Source organism: Magallana gigas, chromosome 6, assembly GCF_963853765.1.
Source record: "Magallana gigas chromosome 6, xbMagGiga1.1, whole genome shotgun sequence".
Taxonomy (NCBI): Eukaryota; Metazoa; Mollusca; class Bivalvia; order Ostreida; family Ostreidae; genus Magallana; species Magallana gigas.
The window spans coordinates 26965331-26983184 of NC_088858.1; the positions used below are offsets into that span (position 1 = coordinate 26965331).

General features: G+C 34.5%; 1 protein-coding gene across 2 annotated transcripts in view; it reads left to right on the forward strand.

The window, feature by feature from the left end:
• LOC105332220 (uncharacterized) overlaps window positions 1-17517 on the forward strand; it is a 31311-nt gene extending 13794 nt beyond the window's left edge. For both annotated transcript variants that reach the window (XM_011434737.4, XM_011434739.4), the window contains 17 exons: window positions 197-258; window positions 393-667; window positions 757-956; window positions 1777-1870; window positions 2211-2343; window positions 2836-2923; window positions 3257-3318; window positions 6130-6209; window positions 6474-6603; window positions 6834-6906; window positions 7047-7120; window positions 7447-7630; window positions 10973-11065; window positions 11158-11209; window positions 11578-11727; window positions 12998-13085; window positions 13909-17517. In XM_011434737.4, the coding sequence (XP_011433039.3) occupies window positions 197-258; window positions 393-667; window positions 757-956; window positions 1777-1870; window positions 2211-2343; window positions 2836-2923; window positions 3257-3318; window positions 6130-6209; window positions 6474-6603; window positions 6834-6906; window positions 7047-7120; window positions 7447-7630; window positions 10973-11065; window positions 11158-11209; window positions 11578-11727; window positions 12998-13085; window positions 13909-13947 (1877 nt within the window). In that variant the 3' untranslated portion in view covers window positions 13948-17517. The remainder of the gene's footprint in view (window positions 1-196; window positions 259-392; window positions 668-756; window positions 957-1776; window positions 1871-2210; window positions 2344-2835; window positions 2924-3256; window positions 3319-6129; window positions 6210-6473; window positions 6604-6833; window positions 6907-7046; window positions 7121-7446; window positions 7631-10972; window positions 11066-11157; window positions 11210-11577; window positions 11728-12997; window positions 13086-13908) is intronic.
• The last annotated feature ends 337 nt before the right edge of the window (window positions 17518-17854 follow it).

A 17854-nucleotide genomic window follows, 5' to 3' on the forward strand; every position in this document is an offset into this window, starting at 1 on the left:
GAGGAAGCGCAGTTTTACCCGAGTTACCTGTGCTAAACCGCGATCAATTTCACACCATGAAGATTCGTGGTAAATATGCAAACCGCGTTGGTCGTAGTGTAACAAAAAAAAATTCTGAAATGTGAACAATAAATAATATTTAATCTTTAATGTTGAATGTTAAAGTAATATTGGACACTTTTAATTCTTTCCTCAGAACAACAGGCAGCGTTTGCCAATGTGAAGAAGGAGTACCAGCAGGAGGTGGAGAAACTGAAGGTAGTCTATCAAAACGATTTCTTGAATGAAGTAATGACATCATAATGAATGAAGCACCAAAAATCAAACTTATTTGTTAGATCTTGACCTTGAATTCCATGTTTGAATCTTTTGGATGTTGCGATACATTGCAGTCAGAGAACCAGTCTCTGCTGGACCGGTGCAGGGAAGAGTACCAGACTCGACTCACAGAGAGCACTGAGAGAATCGTCCGACTCGAGAGAGAGCTGCAGGAGCTGAGGGACCAGAATGAGGCTCTGGTAGAGGCCCAGAAACAGCTGGAGCAAGACTTCATGACCCCTGCCAATGGGGGCGAAATGTTTGCTGTCACTGGGACCCCTGCCTCCCAGAGATTCCACACACCAGTGACCCCAGAGTGTATCACAGGAGAGTATCCTCAAATACAAAGGTATCGCTCGGCTATGTTTGTATGTTTATAGCATTTACTGCTTTTATATGACTATGTTTCTTGTATTGAGATATTCTGTGTTCTTGCAGGGATGATGAAGATGGAGACCTGCCAATGCCACTACCACCTGATGAGCTCCGTCCCAATGCCCCACCCCCTCCACCACCCCCACCTCCTCCCCCGGGGATGGGGGCTCCTCCTCCTCCTCCACCCCCTCCTCCTGCACCAGGCGGCCCCCCACCTCCTCCTGCTCCACCAATCCCAGGGGGACCAGGAGTAAACAAGAAAGGTGAGATCAGAGAACTAATAGAGAAAAAACATCGGTTATGATATTAAAGTCGGTCCCAAGTTATTGCTTCCATCACTTTTTGATGATTTTTTATAAAAATACACATACCGTCACTTGTGAAACAAATACATGTACAGTTGAAATCAATAAAAGGGAGAATATCCAAGATATTTTCATTAAATTAACACATTATCATTTTTCACTCATAAAAGTTCACAGGAACGAAAACAAATTTCTTACAGAGATTTACCATTATAATGGTTTACATCTTTTTACCATTTGGAACTTACTCAGAATACCTCAAACAATTTTTTAATGTTATCATCTGGGCTATTTCATGGCTGATGCAGTGTAAAATTTCCGTAGATTTTCTATTTTGGGTTCTGTATTGAAGCCTGAAGTGTTAGAGGGGGCATTTTAAAACAGATTGTATGGACATTTTTTGATACAGTAAAAGTCATTTAGTACAAACACGGATATTGCGAATTCACGGATATAGCGAAGTCATCTTGGATCCCCAGCTATGTAAATTTAATGAATTTCTTATACGGTTATAACGAATTATGGATATAATGAAGTAATTTCTTAGGTCCCAGTGACTTCGTTATAACCGAGTTTTGCTGTATTAGTGTATATAGTTTGAGCACAGAGGTATTTATGATTATTGAAATATCAAGCGAAAAGTGGTGGAAGCAAAAACTCGGGACAGAGTATAACAATATTTCATGATTGACAATAAGGAGTTAAATCTGTTCTGGGCTAAAGTGGGGGTCATTGAAAACAAAAGAAGAAAATGACTGTTAATAACTTGTGATTGCAGGACCACTGAAGCCCATTATACAGACCAAGTCTCCCATGAAGCCTCTCTTCTGGCAGAGGATTCAAGTTCATCAGATCAAATCCAAAAGCAAGGAGTAAGTGATGGAAACTGTGCATCAGTTTGATACTCCCAATGTGGTTATTTCTTAGACTTGTTTAGGTAATAGAGCACACATACTGTGGAATTACATGTATTAGAATTCATGGAGGCTCAGTTTCTTTGGACTTTGGTGGTGCCTCAACCACAAATTCATATGATGAATCATGAAGAATAGTCTTTATTCATTGTTCATAAATACAAATCCAAGTGCACATAGTTAAAAAGATTAATGTTCCATGAATATGGTCCCCTTATATTTCATTGATTCAATACATGTACACGGTACTGTATAAAATCAGTAATGATTCAAAGCTGTTTCTTTACATTTTGAACAGCATGCGTTTGGTGTGGGAGGAAATAGACGAGGCGACCATTGATATGGATGAGGTAGACAAGCTGTTCTGTAAACCCCCCTCCGAGGCATCGCAGAAAGCCAGCAAGACAAGGGCCAAGTCTCCCGCCAAACAGGTGAGCCCCATTGTCCCTCAGGTTGTAAAAAAAGGGACATAGATAGGTTTGCCCCCTATCCCAATGATCCCTCGGAAAATTGAAAAAGGCATAGAAGGGGCATAGATAGGAGCACTTTTGTATGTTCACAAAGGCTTACCGGTAATCAAGCTAGACAGAGTTAGGGATTTATTAACATGTCCTTTTTAATAAATGCAGAGTGCAAGGGTTGGAATGATATACATGTATTGCATTATTATTTCGAAGGATTTTAAGAACTTCTGACAGATGTCCTTTTATTATGCTATGGGGACATAAAACTTAGACAAGCTCACTTTTTAGCTCAGTCTCACTTTTTCACCATATAGTCTTTTTGTTAAACTTAAACTGATTTTAAAAGTGAGCTCAGCTAATACCTGTCTAATATTGTCTAATTCCAAATGTAAAAAAGCAATTTTTAATAAAAGTATGATGGGGTTTGACATGTTGTATATACTTGTGATTTTGTTTCAGGTTGCCAAAGTATTGTCACCTAAACGATCCCAGCTGGTGGGAATTCTGCTGTCTAGTCTGCGAGTGGATGTCAGTGATATAGAACATGGTACAGTCCTCATCTTGTATATGAATACAGTCATGTTTGAAATAAAAAAAAAAAAATGATGTGAAAATTACTGAACACTATATCTACAGGCTGTCTTAATCATTGAATTAAACAAGCATTACTTTTATTAAAGGCTTTTTACATTTAACGAAGATATAAAGCAAGACATGGACTAGATGCTTTTTTTAGTTTAATGTCATTGTTTTTGTGACATTTTTCATTTCTTATGGTAGATTTCACTTTTACATTATATTAACAAACCATGTTGGTTTCTGATGTTTATTTCTCCATCTTTAATCTTCAATGTGATTTTATTTCCACAACTTATTACAGCCATTTTGTCGTGTGATTCGTCTTGTATTGATATGGAGAGGTTGAAGGCAATCTATGATAATGTAAGTTTTAAAATTATGATTAGGCCATATGAAGTTAATATTTAGATTCTCATCCTAATTTGCTAAAAATAAGGGGCGGGTGGGCGGATTTTATTTATTATTTTTTATGTTATAAGAAACACCTTCTTCACCGTTCGTGATCTAGAAATAACAACTGCTCTATTCTTATAAGTTGTTAATGCTAATATGAGTACACAGACCAAGTTGTAATCTTTTAATTCCAATTTATTTCAACTTAACTGTTAATTTATGAAGGCATTTGTATTCTTATGATAACAAATATGACTTAAGTGACACGGTAGTCTAAATGTTTAGGCAGCCATTAAAATGTTGTATACCGAGCCCGACATTTTTTCCTAAATTTTTAGGTCGCCTGTGTAAACTCAGGTGCCTTATTGCTATCCGTTTTTGTCCGTCGTCGTGCGTTAACAATTTTGCATATTTTAACTTCATATTTACATTTTCCAGTGTCTTTGCCTGTGATAACACTACGTATCAATTTTGTACTATATAACGTCATATTAGGGCGCCAGCGGGGTTTGCTTATTTATATTTAAATATTATGAAATGATAATTTTGGTCGGGGCATGATCAAATCTATCATAAAGCCCTTCGGGCTTTATTGGATTTGATCATGCCCCGAACGAAATTATCACCTCATAATACTCAAAGAATGATTCCTTATTTAAAAACTACAAGGCTGATTGTTACCATGCATTTTTGGTGTGAGGCATCTCTATGGTAAGAGGAATCTAAATTGTGAAATTCATGGCTCTACCACCCCCGTGGTAAACTAATTGCATGATTATGATGTCCATGAGGCCCTCTACCAAAATTGTCAAATTCATGACCCCTGGGTCAGGGTGAACCCCTGACCCAGGGGTCATGAATTTGACAATTTGGTCAGGGTCTATGGTGGGGCAAATATGGCCATATAGTAAAAATGTATTAAATCTTAGAAAATCTTCACACATGTGAGGAAAAAACTGAATACATGGTTATGATGTCCATGAGGTCCTCTACCAAAATTGTGAAATTCATGGCCCCTGGGTCAGGAGCTCTTGCTCTTGGGTGGGGCCGATATGGCCATATAGTAAAAATGAATTAAATCTTAGAAAATCTTCTTCTCTACTCCCATATATATTTTATAAAAACTAAATGCCTGGTTATGATGTTCATGAGGCCCTCTACCAAAGCTGTCAAATTCACGACCCCTGGGTCAGGGTTCAGGCTCTAGGGTGGGACCAATATGGCCATATAGTAAAAATGTATTAAATCTTAGAAATTCTTCTCCTCTACTCCCATATATATTTGTTAAAAACTAAATGCATGATATTGATGTCCATGAATCCCTCTACCTAAATTGTGATATTCATGACCCCTGGGTCAGGGGTTCAGGCTCTAGGGTGGGGCCAATATGGCCATATAGTTAAAATGTATTAAATCTTATAAAATCTTCTTCTCTACTCCCATATATATTTGTTAAAAACTAAATGCCTGGTTATGATGTCCATGAAGCCCTCTACCAAAATTGTGAAATTCATGACCCCTGTGTCAACGGTTCAGGCTCTAGGGTGGGGCCAATATGGCCATATAGTAAAAATGTATTAAATCTTTAAAAATCTTCTCTACTCCCACACATGTGAGCCAAAAACTGAATACATGGTTATGATGTCCACCAACTCCTCTACCTAAATTGTGATATTCATGGCCCCTGGGTCAAGGGTTCAGGACATGAAGGGGGGGGGGGGGGGGGGGGCAATATAGTGTTTATGCATATAATGTTTAAAAAATTTCTTCTGTATTCTCACACATCTGTATAAAAAAACTGACGAATAATTATGTTTGCCTGAAAGTAAAACTGAATTTATGATTTTGTAGACCAGATCTGTCAGTTTTTCGCCAAAATTATAGGTTTCACGGTTCTTTTGGAAAGATTTAAGGCAGGGAGGTTGTCGTCATTACAGATTTATAATTTTTCTACTCCAGTATGAAACCTAATTAATAAGATGCATATACGAGACTCCTCGACAAGTTTGTTTATGGGTTATATGCTACTCAGGTGACCGTTAAGGCCAATTGGCCTCTTGTTTTTAAATCAAAACAAAATGCATCAGGGCGGGCCATTTTCAGAGGGCGGGTGGGGATGAGAATCTAAAAATCTAAAAATTAATTTTATGTGGCCTTAGGCCACACCAATATTATTTCTTGTACATCGGACATCCAATGAGAAAAAATATGAGCGAGTGAGGGATTAAATAATAATATTACTTTTTTATTGTAGGCAAAATTTTTACGTAGTAAATTTGTGCGGACTCTTATATTATTTTTACTTGTTTCTGGTTTATAAATTAAAACTATTCACAATACGAAAAATAGAGCGAAATAGAAATCATTGAAAATTTAATGAATTTTAAGTTTTTAAATTTTAAGAATTTAATAATTTTTCTATTGATTGACGTATCAAAAGAAAAAATGGCCGCAAAACTTCATCAATGCACGTAGCGCATTGGTGAAGTTTTCTGGTCAATTTTTCCTTTTGATACATTGATCAATAGAAAAATTATTAAATTCTTTTCTTAACAGAAAACAGCGCAGAATTTACTGGATGCGGGAAATTAAGAATAATATTATTTGTACAATTTTATTATGATATGAGCGGACGGGGTCAATGAACAAGAAATTACATTGGTGTGGCCTTAAACATTTTAAAAAAAAAATCAAACATTAATTGCATTTGTACCTTTCTAAATAATCAGTCAATAATTCAAAAGTCAATTTTTTTTCAATCAACATGTTCATTTTGTACAGAGAGCTGATGATGAAGAAATGAAAAAATTAAAGAAACATGTTGACAAAAACCCGGATGTAATGTTGGATAAACCTGATCAGTAAGTGGAAGATGCAGAGGTGATAGAATGTGCAAATAAAATTATTAAACATGAACATCATCAATATTACCATATTTACTGAATTGTCTTTGCATAAATTAAGGGAGGGGTTAGAATCAAGGATCATTGGTCTAAATTAAATGGATGTATTGATCTAAAGGAGAATTTTTTGGCTGTACATGTATAATGATAAATGTTAATGGTTAATCTCTAAGAGAAAAAAGACATGGATAGCTATATTGAAGCCTTTTTTCTGTATTCCAGATTTTTGTTTGAGCTCAACCAAGTTCCAGACTTTGCAGAAAGAATCTTCTGCTTGTTATTCCAAGAAAGCTTCCAGGAAAGCATATCTGTGATAGACAATAAGCTAAATAATCTCAAAATGACATCCGAGGTGAACACCATTAGGGCAATTATATCTAAATTTTAAAAGATCATCGGTAATAACTTGTATATATAAATCGGGAAAGAATTGATTTTAATCATCTGGCCTGAAATACGATATGTGTATCCGGTTATTCTCATAATGAAATGACAACCTGCACTATAGAAAAAAGAAGTAAATCATGATATACCTTTGATGAAGAAACTGTTCATGTATGATACCTGTGTTTTGATTTGTAGATGCTGAATAATGGGAAAAGTGTCCGAGATATACTGGGTATAGTGCTAGCCATAGGAAACTATATGAATGGAGGTAAATTGTTCTGGAGTTAATACTTTTATATTGTGTAAATTGGACATGTTTTGTTGCAAAAAATGATGGGACAAAAGTACTTAAAATTTTGTTGTCCTCTGCTTGAATGTTTGAAGTGTATGGGATGATTTTTTTCTTAGGAAACCGGTCTCGTGGACAGGCTGACGGTTTTGGTATAGAAATCCTGGCCAAGCTGAGGGATGTCAAAACTAAGGTACTCTCAATGTACAGTGTACTGAGCACTGCTTGAAACACTGGATTAAACTGCATTTCATAAGTTCTACTTGATCATCTTAGTTAAAGAATTTCAAATAAGCATATGACAGTTTACATATAGAGATTATGGAAGAATTGGTTATAACTTTGATTTCAAAAATGTTAAATTTATTTTAGCTTCAATGGATATGTACAGTAGAGCTAGATGGATTGATTGAGTTAAAAAAATATCCATGAAAAATACTGAGAAAACTTCGTTGACATAAGTCATGGTAAAATTACAGGAAACTTGATCTCCTTAATCTGTCTACTTCTGCTCCTCAGGACAACAGGATGACGCTGCTGCAGTTTATAGTGAGTACTTACGTCTCTAAGTTTGAGCGAGACCTGGCAGGGACTGAGCGAGCCAAGCTCCCTGTCCCCGAGTACAGCGACATCACACAGGCCATGCTGGTGCAGTTTGATGACATTGAAAAGGAACTCAAGAAAATCCAAAAAGATTTTGAAGGTAAGTCACACATTGTTCCAAAAAATTAATGCTCAATTGTCAGTGTTTGTCCAACTACATCTAAATGTTTTAAAGAGGGTGCTTGGTTATCATACTTTTTAAAATTTACTTGACTGATTAATATACTGTAAATTCCTAATTAAACGCGAGGAATTAATATCCGCGTAAAATCGCGAGAAGCCCGTCTCGCAAATTCTAAAATTTCGCTTTTAATTTTTGGAGACATGTAAATTACATGAAACTATGACAAAAATTTCGCCGTTCGCGATTTTATGTTCTCGCGATTTGATGGTAAATCGTTGAATCGCGGAATTAAGTACTCGCGTAAAATAAGGAATCTACAGTATTACAATTGACTTGTTAGCACAGTAAACATTTTCATACCGTATAACGGGTATTTTTTACGTGCTGCTAATTTTTACGAGTTATATTAATCCGTAAAAAATAAACGCGTAAATTTTCACAGAAGTAAAAAAACACCGCACGTAAATTTCCACATCGTACGTATGAGAGTAATGTTCATGACCTTCAGCTCAGTCCCTGACGGCTGTACATGTACATGCAGGTATATTTGGGCGTTTTTGGTCAGGTGGTGATTACAGTTCAGATCTTTCAGTCAGTCTTGAGTATTTTTTAAAACCACGTATAAATCAACGTTTGTAGCTAGATGTCTTTTTGGGTTGGGAGAGAAAGAAAGAGAGAGAGAAAAAATTTTTGAAATGGAGTTGTCTTTCTTTTTTTCCCGGTAAATCGAACTGAGACGAGCACATGGTGTACATCAATGATGATACCCAGATAAATAGGAATAAGTAAAGTGTATATCACATATGAAATCAAGGTAAATGTATAAAGTAAGGATGTCAACGAGTACCCGGTTAACCGGGTACTCGATCGAACGTCAGAGTATTGAAAACTAAAATCGGTACTCAGTTACTCTGATGTATATTTTTTAATGTTTCTAAGTTTATTTAATAATGCATTAAAAATCGGTTTAAAACTTAAAACGTCCATTGCACTTGTACATACAGTTATTAGGATTTCCTACGTCTCTAAATCTGCTAAATGACCGTTATCGCCTGTGGCAGTGTTTATATAGTAATTATCGTGACCAAGCACCTGTTACCTAGCTTTTCTCACCTTTGGCTGTCTTCGACCCTTATTTTTTGGCTTACTTTAATGATTTGTTTTCACTGAACATCGTCGTTTATATAGTAATTATCGTGACCAAGCACCTGTTACCTAGCTTTTCTCACCTTTGGCTGTCTTCGACCCTTATTTTTTGGCTTACTTTAATGATTTGTTTTCACTGAACATCGTTGTTTATATAGTCTATTATATAAATTAGATAGCACACAGTTGAGAAATTGAACAGACCTAAACTTCAAAGGTCTGGAAATATTTTAAAAGAACTGAAGATTCAAAAAACGTAAAATATCAGCTGTGCGAGTAAACTAGCTTATTCTATACGGGGGGAATGACAAGCATGTTAAATCACATTTGTCTTAAACTGTTAAACATAAGGAGGAATTTCTACAAAAGTGACCAAGTTTTTACAGTTATCAATGTACTTGTTCATATTTATTTACACTCTTACCGAGTACCCAGGTACTCGATCGGAAAAACGTCAGAGTAACCGAGTACTAAAAATCGACCAATTTGACATCCCTAGCTATAAATATAAGGAATCGTTAACAGAAAAACGATTTTCTGATTTGTATATGTGTCAACTGTAACAAAGTCACGGTGAAATTTCCCCATTTTACCACAGATGATTTTAATTTTTACGGACATGTCCAATTCGTAAAAAAATAACGCGTAAAAATTCAAATCACCCTATTTTATGACAAATTCGTAAAAAATTACAGCAGTAAAAATTACCCGTTATACTGTACATCCAATGCCTATAAGATACCCGCCATCCATAAAAACTTAAACTTTTATTTTTTAAGAGTTAACATCATAGTTTACTTTAACTTTGATATTACAATATGTTTTAGCTAATCAGCATAGTCAACATAATGGATTACCAACAAATCGTATTTATACAGAGAGAGGAGAGAGAGTTTCATCAGTCTTTTTTTGTTGAGAAGTAAAACTTGAATAATAAATAGGCCACAACGCAGCACTGTTAAGGTTTACTTTGTGGTCGCGCCGACCAGAAAGTATGGGAAATATTAACTATGACATCATACAGAACAAAGAGTCGTCAAAAATGCTAATAAATAAAGTAATTTCCGATTGTTATGGGTACGGAAACATTAAAGTACATTAAAAATTACCTATGCATGCAACTTTGTAGTCAAATAAGTCCAACAACGATAGATATAAACAACTGACTGATCATGGTCCACTTGTCGATGTGACGTCATACTGTAAATTTTAAAAAAATTTATGCAGAGAGAGGCAAATCAATCAATTTTTTAACATGGGAAAATGCATTTTATAAATGAACAGAGCATAATATTAAAATAGTTATTATTCCATTAAATCCTGTCTATTATGCTTGTTTTGATTCGGCATGTGATTATTTTTTAGAGCGTGTATTATATCTGTTCTAGGTGTTTGACAGTTGTAGCCTATCTAAATCCGCTTTTTACAAGGGCATACGCATAGCCTACACCCATGGATGTAGGCTATGCCTGTCCACTTCTCAACAGAAAATAGGGCATACGCTAAACAGATCATTACAATCTTTTGGATATGAATTAGGGGAAGGTTTAATTTATTAAAAAGTGCTGCTGCTTCGATGAAATCTATAGAATGAATTGATAAATACGTAAAATATTAAGCGAAGGTCATATAAATTCCAACCGGTGCTCATTTCTTTCATATTTATTCTAATATTAAAAGATGAACTCTATACAAAGCAGCAGCACTATTCATAATCTACCAGAAAAGTAGTATTTGATAATCATTTAAATTTTTAATTCAAATAACGGTATGCCCTTGTAATATTGAAATTTGATTTGGGAGAATTATCAACAAATGTCAAGTGACTATCAATTCAGGGGATCACACTAAGTGTCATACAAAGTAGCATTTACTATACTGCTTCATTTAATATCACATTTATATCATGATGAAATAACTTTACATAAATATTTTGTAATAAAAGATGCATCATTTTATTAACGTTTAAATCCACTGCTATTTTCATAGCAAGCCTTAACAGTACTGCGAACACCTAGCGGTAGTATTGTTTAAGGCTCTACGTTTACAAATACCATACTTTTGTATCTCTGACCTCTGTAGAGAACTATCACAGTTGTTACTGATTTATCCTCTCAATATACATTTATTAGGCAGCTGTCATACTGAATTTTATTCATCTTCTGCTTTTAGCTGCTGAGAAGCGTGCGGATAAAGTGGTCAAGAATTCCAGTCCCCAGTTTGTGGAACCTTTTAAAGAGATTATGCTGACCTTCTTCAACAAAGGTACTAAAACCAATCTCTTTAATTGGTGCTGACAACAAGGTATGTGATAAAGACTCTGTACAGTTATTTAAAAACCTTTGATTTTGTTTCAGGACATGAAGAATTCAAAGAACAGGAGGAGAATTTAAAAGAGGCAAAGAGTGTGTAAGTGGAATTTAAAAGTTTAATTATCATTGAGCAAGTTGTCTTTAGCCATATACTGTATATCCATATATTTTCAATCAATTTCACAGTGCTTAAATACGTACAATATGCAGAATGTTTGCTCTTAGAAACTGAAATGACTGATGCAAATATAAATGTAAAACCATTTTCACAAATTTGTTGACACGTAAAAAAAACCCTATATATGGTATTGTTGCTTTAGAAACACAACTCTTAAGGAAATAAAATGTCTTTATATAAGTTAAGCTTTATACCAATGTTTTGGCTGAATATATAATGAAACAAATGAAATTAATACATGTACAGCTTTTTCTAATCACCAAGCCTGTTCACTTTTTCCTTCGCAGATTTGCCTCCTTGTACAAGTATTACACAGTAAAACCAAAGTCAGGGGAGAAAGAGGTGAGCCCGGAGTACTTCTTCTCTCTCTGGTCCTCCTTCTGTCACGACTTTAAGGACCTGTGGAAGAAGGAGCAGCAGTACGTGGCCAAGCTTAGGTGAGACTGGACGCTCTGATTCCACAGCTAGTACTTACCGGTACATCTACATGTACTTACTGGCTCAGCTTCAGCTGATAGGCTCGAGTGTTGTATAATTGAAATCACAAAGATATTTCAAAATTTATTATAGAAGGAATTTCAAATTCCATACATGTGATATGTACCGGCAGTATGCAAAATGTACCGTTTTTGACCCTATTCACAGTGTACCGACAGGACACCAAAATTCATGGAATATAAAAATTTGTACAGTAATTTAAATTTCTCACTAAATGCTGCCATTTTTATCTAGTTCTTGCTCGCGAGACACTGTAAAACATTACCTGTGTTTGACACATGACCTTCGGATATTCTTGCAGTGTACACAAACTGTCATATGTTAAGGTGTGAACTACCAATTGGGATAATAAATTATCCCACTGTAAATCTGTATCAAGAAACCCCTGTACTAAAGTAGCTTTGTTTTTAAAGGGAACTTAATTATAACTGTTAATGTTTTGTAACTTGATCGAAAAAATTCATATAGCCAACTTTAAAAATATACATGAAACTGACCCAGCTCTCCATACGTAATAGTATATGATGATTAAACATGATTATTGTGTTGAAATTTATGTTAGGTTGCATTTACTGCTGTTATTCAGCATTGCTGGTGTATATATTAGTAGTATGAACTCATCAACTCAACATCAACTCTCACGTTATACTAAACGAAGGTGGATGGTAAACAAACTATCGACTAAACTAGCTTAATTGATATGGTTCGTGAGGAAACTGTGACTATAAAACACAATACCGGTATATGAACTTTTGAAGCATTTTAAACTCTGTAAGAAGTTTTAAATAAGACATTTGCGACAATATACATTTGTTAGTTTAGAAATAAGGTGCCTTTTCATAAGAATTTAAGCGATATTTGGTTTTTGTACAGATTTTGATGGGTATTGTACAAATTGTTCACCCAAATTCCACTTGTTTATGACTCCTGTACAGTTTTGTGGTCTTCAACTTATCACATGTACATGTATGAAATTCTTATGTGAAAAGAAATCTTATGGATTTCATTCAAATTGTGCTTAATATTGTACTACTATTATTGGAAGAAAGGACCAAATTATACAATTATATTTTGGGTATTAATTATCAAATTGAATTAGTACAATATTGGAAGTTCTTATTCTCGGTTGGACAAACCAAGGGGAAAATGTTTTTACATGTATTTCAAAGTGTTGATTTGCAATGTACATTGTGGTCATTTATCCTTCAGAATTCAACAGGAGGAGTTACGTCTGAAACAAATCAGGGAAAAGAAACTACAGCAACCAAACACCAGGGTCAGACAGAGAGGGGGACTGGTAAGTAGCCATGGTAACTGATGGGTTCTTGCAACATCAAAACATGGATAAAAGCTAAAGTACCGTATTCATTTGAAGTGGTAACTTGAAATCTTTTTGAGGATCTAATCATTCAGAATAAACTGGCGATGGCTTTCAAAGTTTTGTTTGTTGCTTTTAATAGAAAATTTCAAGGAAATGTTTTTATATTGAGGGTATTTTAGCAGGTGTAAGACTTGTATTTTGCTTGCTCAAAGGTGTACAATTGATATTGGCAGACATAGCTGTGGCATTGCAAACCAGTAATTCTACCCAAAGGTGCAATTTAAACAATTAGAAATTTTAATAGCATTTATGTTACCACTATAAAACTGCTAAAAAGGCCAAAGTTAACACCCTTAAAGAAAATGGCCAAAGCTACCATACTGATTGCTGGAGAGGGGTACATTATTGCAGCTTATTGTTTTCCTGTTTGATGGTTGATTCAGAGATTAGAACCATTTTAACAGGAGCTTGGACTTTGGGCTGTTGAGCCAAATGGCAATGTGATGTAGGCCTGTCTATTTCATTGTAGGCCACTCAGCCATTGTTCTTTGAAATCAACAGGATTTGTCTGGCTTTTGAGGGAACTCTACGCAATTGGTGTATATTTCGCTTGACACCGGCGTCATTTTTACTTGTTTTGACGCAAGAAATAGATCGTTACAACCTACTGAAAGTCCAAGGTCTTGTTAAAATGGTTCTATTTTGTTGTCATAACCATTTTGTTGTCTCAGACAAAGAATACCAGTAGGGTCAAGTTTCTGTATGTTCCTGATTTTTTCTTTATGTATTTGTTTTGCAGAAGGACAAATTGGCCAGTAAAGGAATGCTGAGACAATGAAGACCATGAACTCTTCCAAATTCCAAAGTTTTATACACAGTAAATAAATACACAGCTAACTTTTACCCGGTAACATGAACCTGTTGAATCTACAGCAAAGCCATGCAATATTTACATAGGTTGTGTATAACTCAGCGGTAGTAGTGTTGTTATATTGTACTGCCCTGTAAACAATGTTGTGAGATCTCTGAGGTTGTGGCACAGAACAGCATTTATTTTACCTATGCATTTTTATAATATATTGTATTGTTTTGGTTGGGGTTTTTTTCTTCCCTGATACTGTGATCTTGTGGTTCCTTGATTTGCATTTACACATTTTATTTTAAACGGTATTTTGTATATCTTTTTCACTCCAATATATTTTTTTTATATGGATTGTTGAAATGCTTAGTGCTGCGAGTTGCCCATTTTTATTCCCCACTTTTTTTCCACTTCCTTTTTGTTTTGTGGGGAAATTGCATAATCATTCCATTATCTTTGTTCCATGATTGCCTGACGACATTCCAAATGTTGATGGTGGTATATTGAGTTATAAGGTATTTGTGATACTTGTACATGTAATAATTTATTGGTATGAATGCAATGTTATATGTATCTTTATTTTTGTCTTTTCTCTGGTTTAGAGGGCTAGTCACTATAATATGTCATCATTAACCAATTTAATTTACACCCATCATTTTACACAAATGTATGCTGGTAGCTAGTTCAAGTGCATTTTCTAAGTTTTCTAGACTACTAGACTGCAAAATCCAGTAAGGTGATGGATAGACTTGTATTTCATTTTGCAACTTCAGTGGATCAACCTACACCAGTACATAGACATGCAATATCTATAAAAGAAGTTTTGGTTTATTTATCTTAGAGTATACTACAATTTCACATTTGATTTAAGTAGCTGTTATTTTGCATCACAAAAAGTTTGTTGGTTATTTTGACTCTTTTTTAAACTCAGGTGACCTATTGCTATCCGTCTTCGTCCGTCGTTGTGCGACGTGCGTCGTCCATCGTACGTTAACAGTTTTACATTTTTAACTTCTTCTTAAAAACTACAAGGCTAATTGTTACAATTTTTGGTGTGAGGCATCTCTATGGTAAGAGGAATCTAAATTGTGAAATTCATGGCTCTACCACCCCCGGGGCACCACAAGTGGGGCCCAAATATACAAAAAAAAAGCCAAATTTTCAAAAATCTTCTTCTCTACTCCCACACATGTGAGGAAAAAACTGGTTGCATGGTTATGATGTCCATGAAGCCCTCTACCAAAATGGTGAAATTCATGGCCCCTGGGTCAGGGGTTCTGGATCTAGGGTGGGGCCAATATGGCCATATAGTAAAAATGTATTAAATCTTTGAAAATCTTCTTCTCTACTCCCATATATATATTTGTTAAAAACTAAATGCATGAGTATGATGTCCATGAAGCCCTCTACCAAAATTGTGAAATGCATGACCTCTGTGTCAGGGGTTCAGGCTCTAGGGTGGGGTCAATATGGCCATATAGTTAAAATGTATTAAATCTTTAAAAATCTTCTTCTTTACTCCCAAACATGTGGGCAAAAAACTGAATACATGGTTATGATGTCCACTAACTCCTCTACCTAAATTGTGAAACTCATGGCCCCTGGGTCGGGGGTTCAGGACATGGGGGGGGGGGGGGCAATATAGTGTTAATGCATATAATGTTTTAAAATCTTCTTCTCTATTCTCACGCATCTGTATGAAAAACTGACTTCATAATTATGTATACGAGGAAGTCCTCTACTAAAATTTTAAATTTCATGTCCCCTGGAGTATGGCTTTTGACTCTAGGGTAGGGCCAAAATGGATGTATTGGTGTTAATGCATATTATGTTTAATAATTATCTTCTTTACTCCCACACACCTGAAAGGAAAACTGAATTCATGATTTTGTAGACCAGATCTTTAAGTTTTCACCAAAATTGTAGGTTTCATAGTTCTTTTTTAAAGATTTCAGGCAGGGAGGTGGTTGTCATTACAAATTTATAATTTTTCTACTCCAGAATGAAACCCAATTAGATGCATATATGAGACTCCATGACAAGTTTGTGTATGGGTTATATGCTACTCAGGTGACCGTTAAGGCCAATTGGGCTCTTGTTTTGATTAATAGAATGTGATATTAACAGTTCTGCACAAACTCAGTAACCTTGTGTTTTAGATAATTCCTAATCTGTATTCACTATTAGCCAAAAAAAAAGAAAAACCAAACATCTGTTTCATCTACAATGCGTTTTTTATTATCAGATTTTGAGTTTCTATCTGCATGCAAGTGTTTAAATCATAAGGAAACGGTGATATAGATTACTAATATACATGCTGTGGAGGGGGGATTTCTACTTAATAGTAAGTAGCTTATAATTTTAAACCTTGAAATTTTTAAAGTATGACTTATTTTATGAAATCCTGATAATCAGTTTTTGTATAGAAATTGGGAGGAAATAATTTCAATTTTTTTTTTTTTATTTGTCCTATAACAATTGATCTGGATTTATTCTAATGCTGATATTAATGAATTGCAATGAGGTATTGTACTGATAAAGAAATGAATTGATACTCATAATCAGGGTATGTGCATGTCTCCTGCATTCTGGCATAACATTTACAGTCAGTGCCATACAATACTTATATATTCAACAGAAATTATATGAGTGGAACTTGTCTTACCTGAAGGTACTGTGCAAATAACCTATTATTCCTATGACTATACAGTAAAGCATGCTTATAATGAAGTGACAGGGACGGGCAATTTTGTTTCATTAAAAATGTAATTCCTTATATCTGTCAGCTTTACAGTATGTTTCAAATCCATGGGGAATAAAAATCACTTCACTAGTATAAGAGTCAATTCATTATAAGCATGTTTGCTAAAGCATGTTACTGTATTTTACCAACAAATAAATAAACTGTCCAATCACCTAAAAATTCTACAGTACTGAATTTCCTGGTAATACTGGCACAGAGAATTTTCTATTCTGATACATGTACATGTTTATAAAGGAGTTGCATTCTGCCTCAGTGTGAGAGGTCTTGCCATGCATTTGTAGCTTGTGTCTGGTATCTTTTTATACCCTGGTATTTTACAATATCAAACAACTGTTTTACAATGGTTTATTGTATATTTATTTGAAAAAAAATTTGCAATTTAATACTAAAGAACTGTATAGAAATTTTTTTAAAGTTTTGCAATCAAAGCAATGAAATCTCTCCCACCTTATAAGACTTCTCTCTCAATTTGTTTATGAATCAGAGAGGAAATAATATTTGGATCAAAGGTTTGTAAATTGTTCAAAAAGAAAATTGTTGCTACTACTGTCTGCGACATAGTTTATTGCTTGTAAATTAAGAGAATTAAATTATTCTATTTTTGGTATTCAGATAAAGCATACTTCTGTGTTCTTCATTATCACATTATGTAGCAATAATGTCTTCATTATGTAGCAAATTTAAAAGATATGTTTCTTAAACACTTTTACCAGTCTCAATGAGATGAAATTGCCTCTTCTATCATAATTATATATATTTATACAAATAAATCATTAAAAGATTGATATCTTGTATATGATCTATTATTAGAAAATGATGATATTGAGATATTGGCTTGCTTATGGTAATATTTAGTTCAAGTTGGTTACTGAAGTACTGTGTATGCCACAAATAAAGTTTTATATATATATATATATATATATATATATATATATATATATATATATATATATATATATATATATATATATATATATATGTGAAAAAAATCACAACACCGAAATAAACTCAACTAGTTTCATTTTAAATCATCAGGAGTTTGAAAACATGTTGCTAAGTTACACAAATACACTTACATACGAATACATATTTCTTATTGTGACGTCATAAAACGCTAGTATT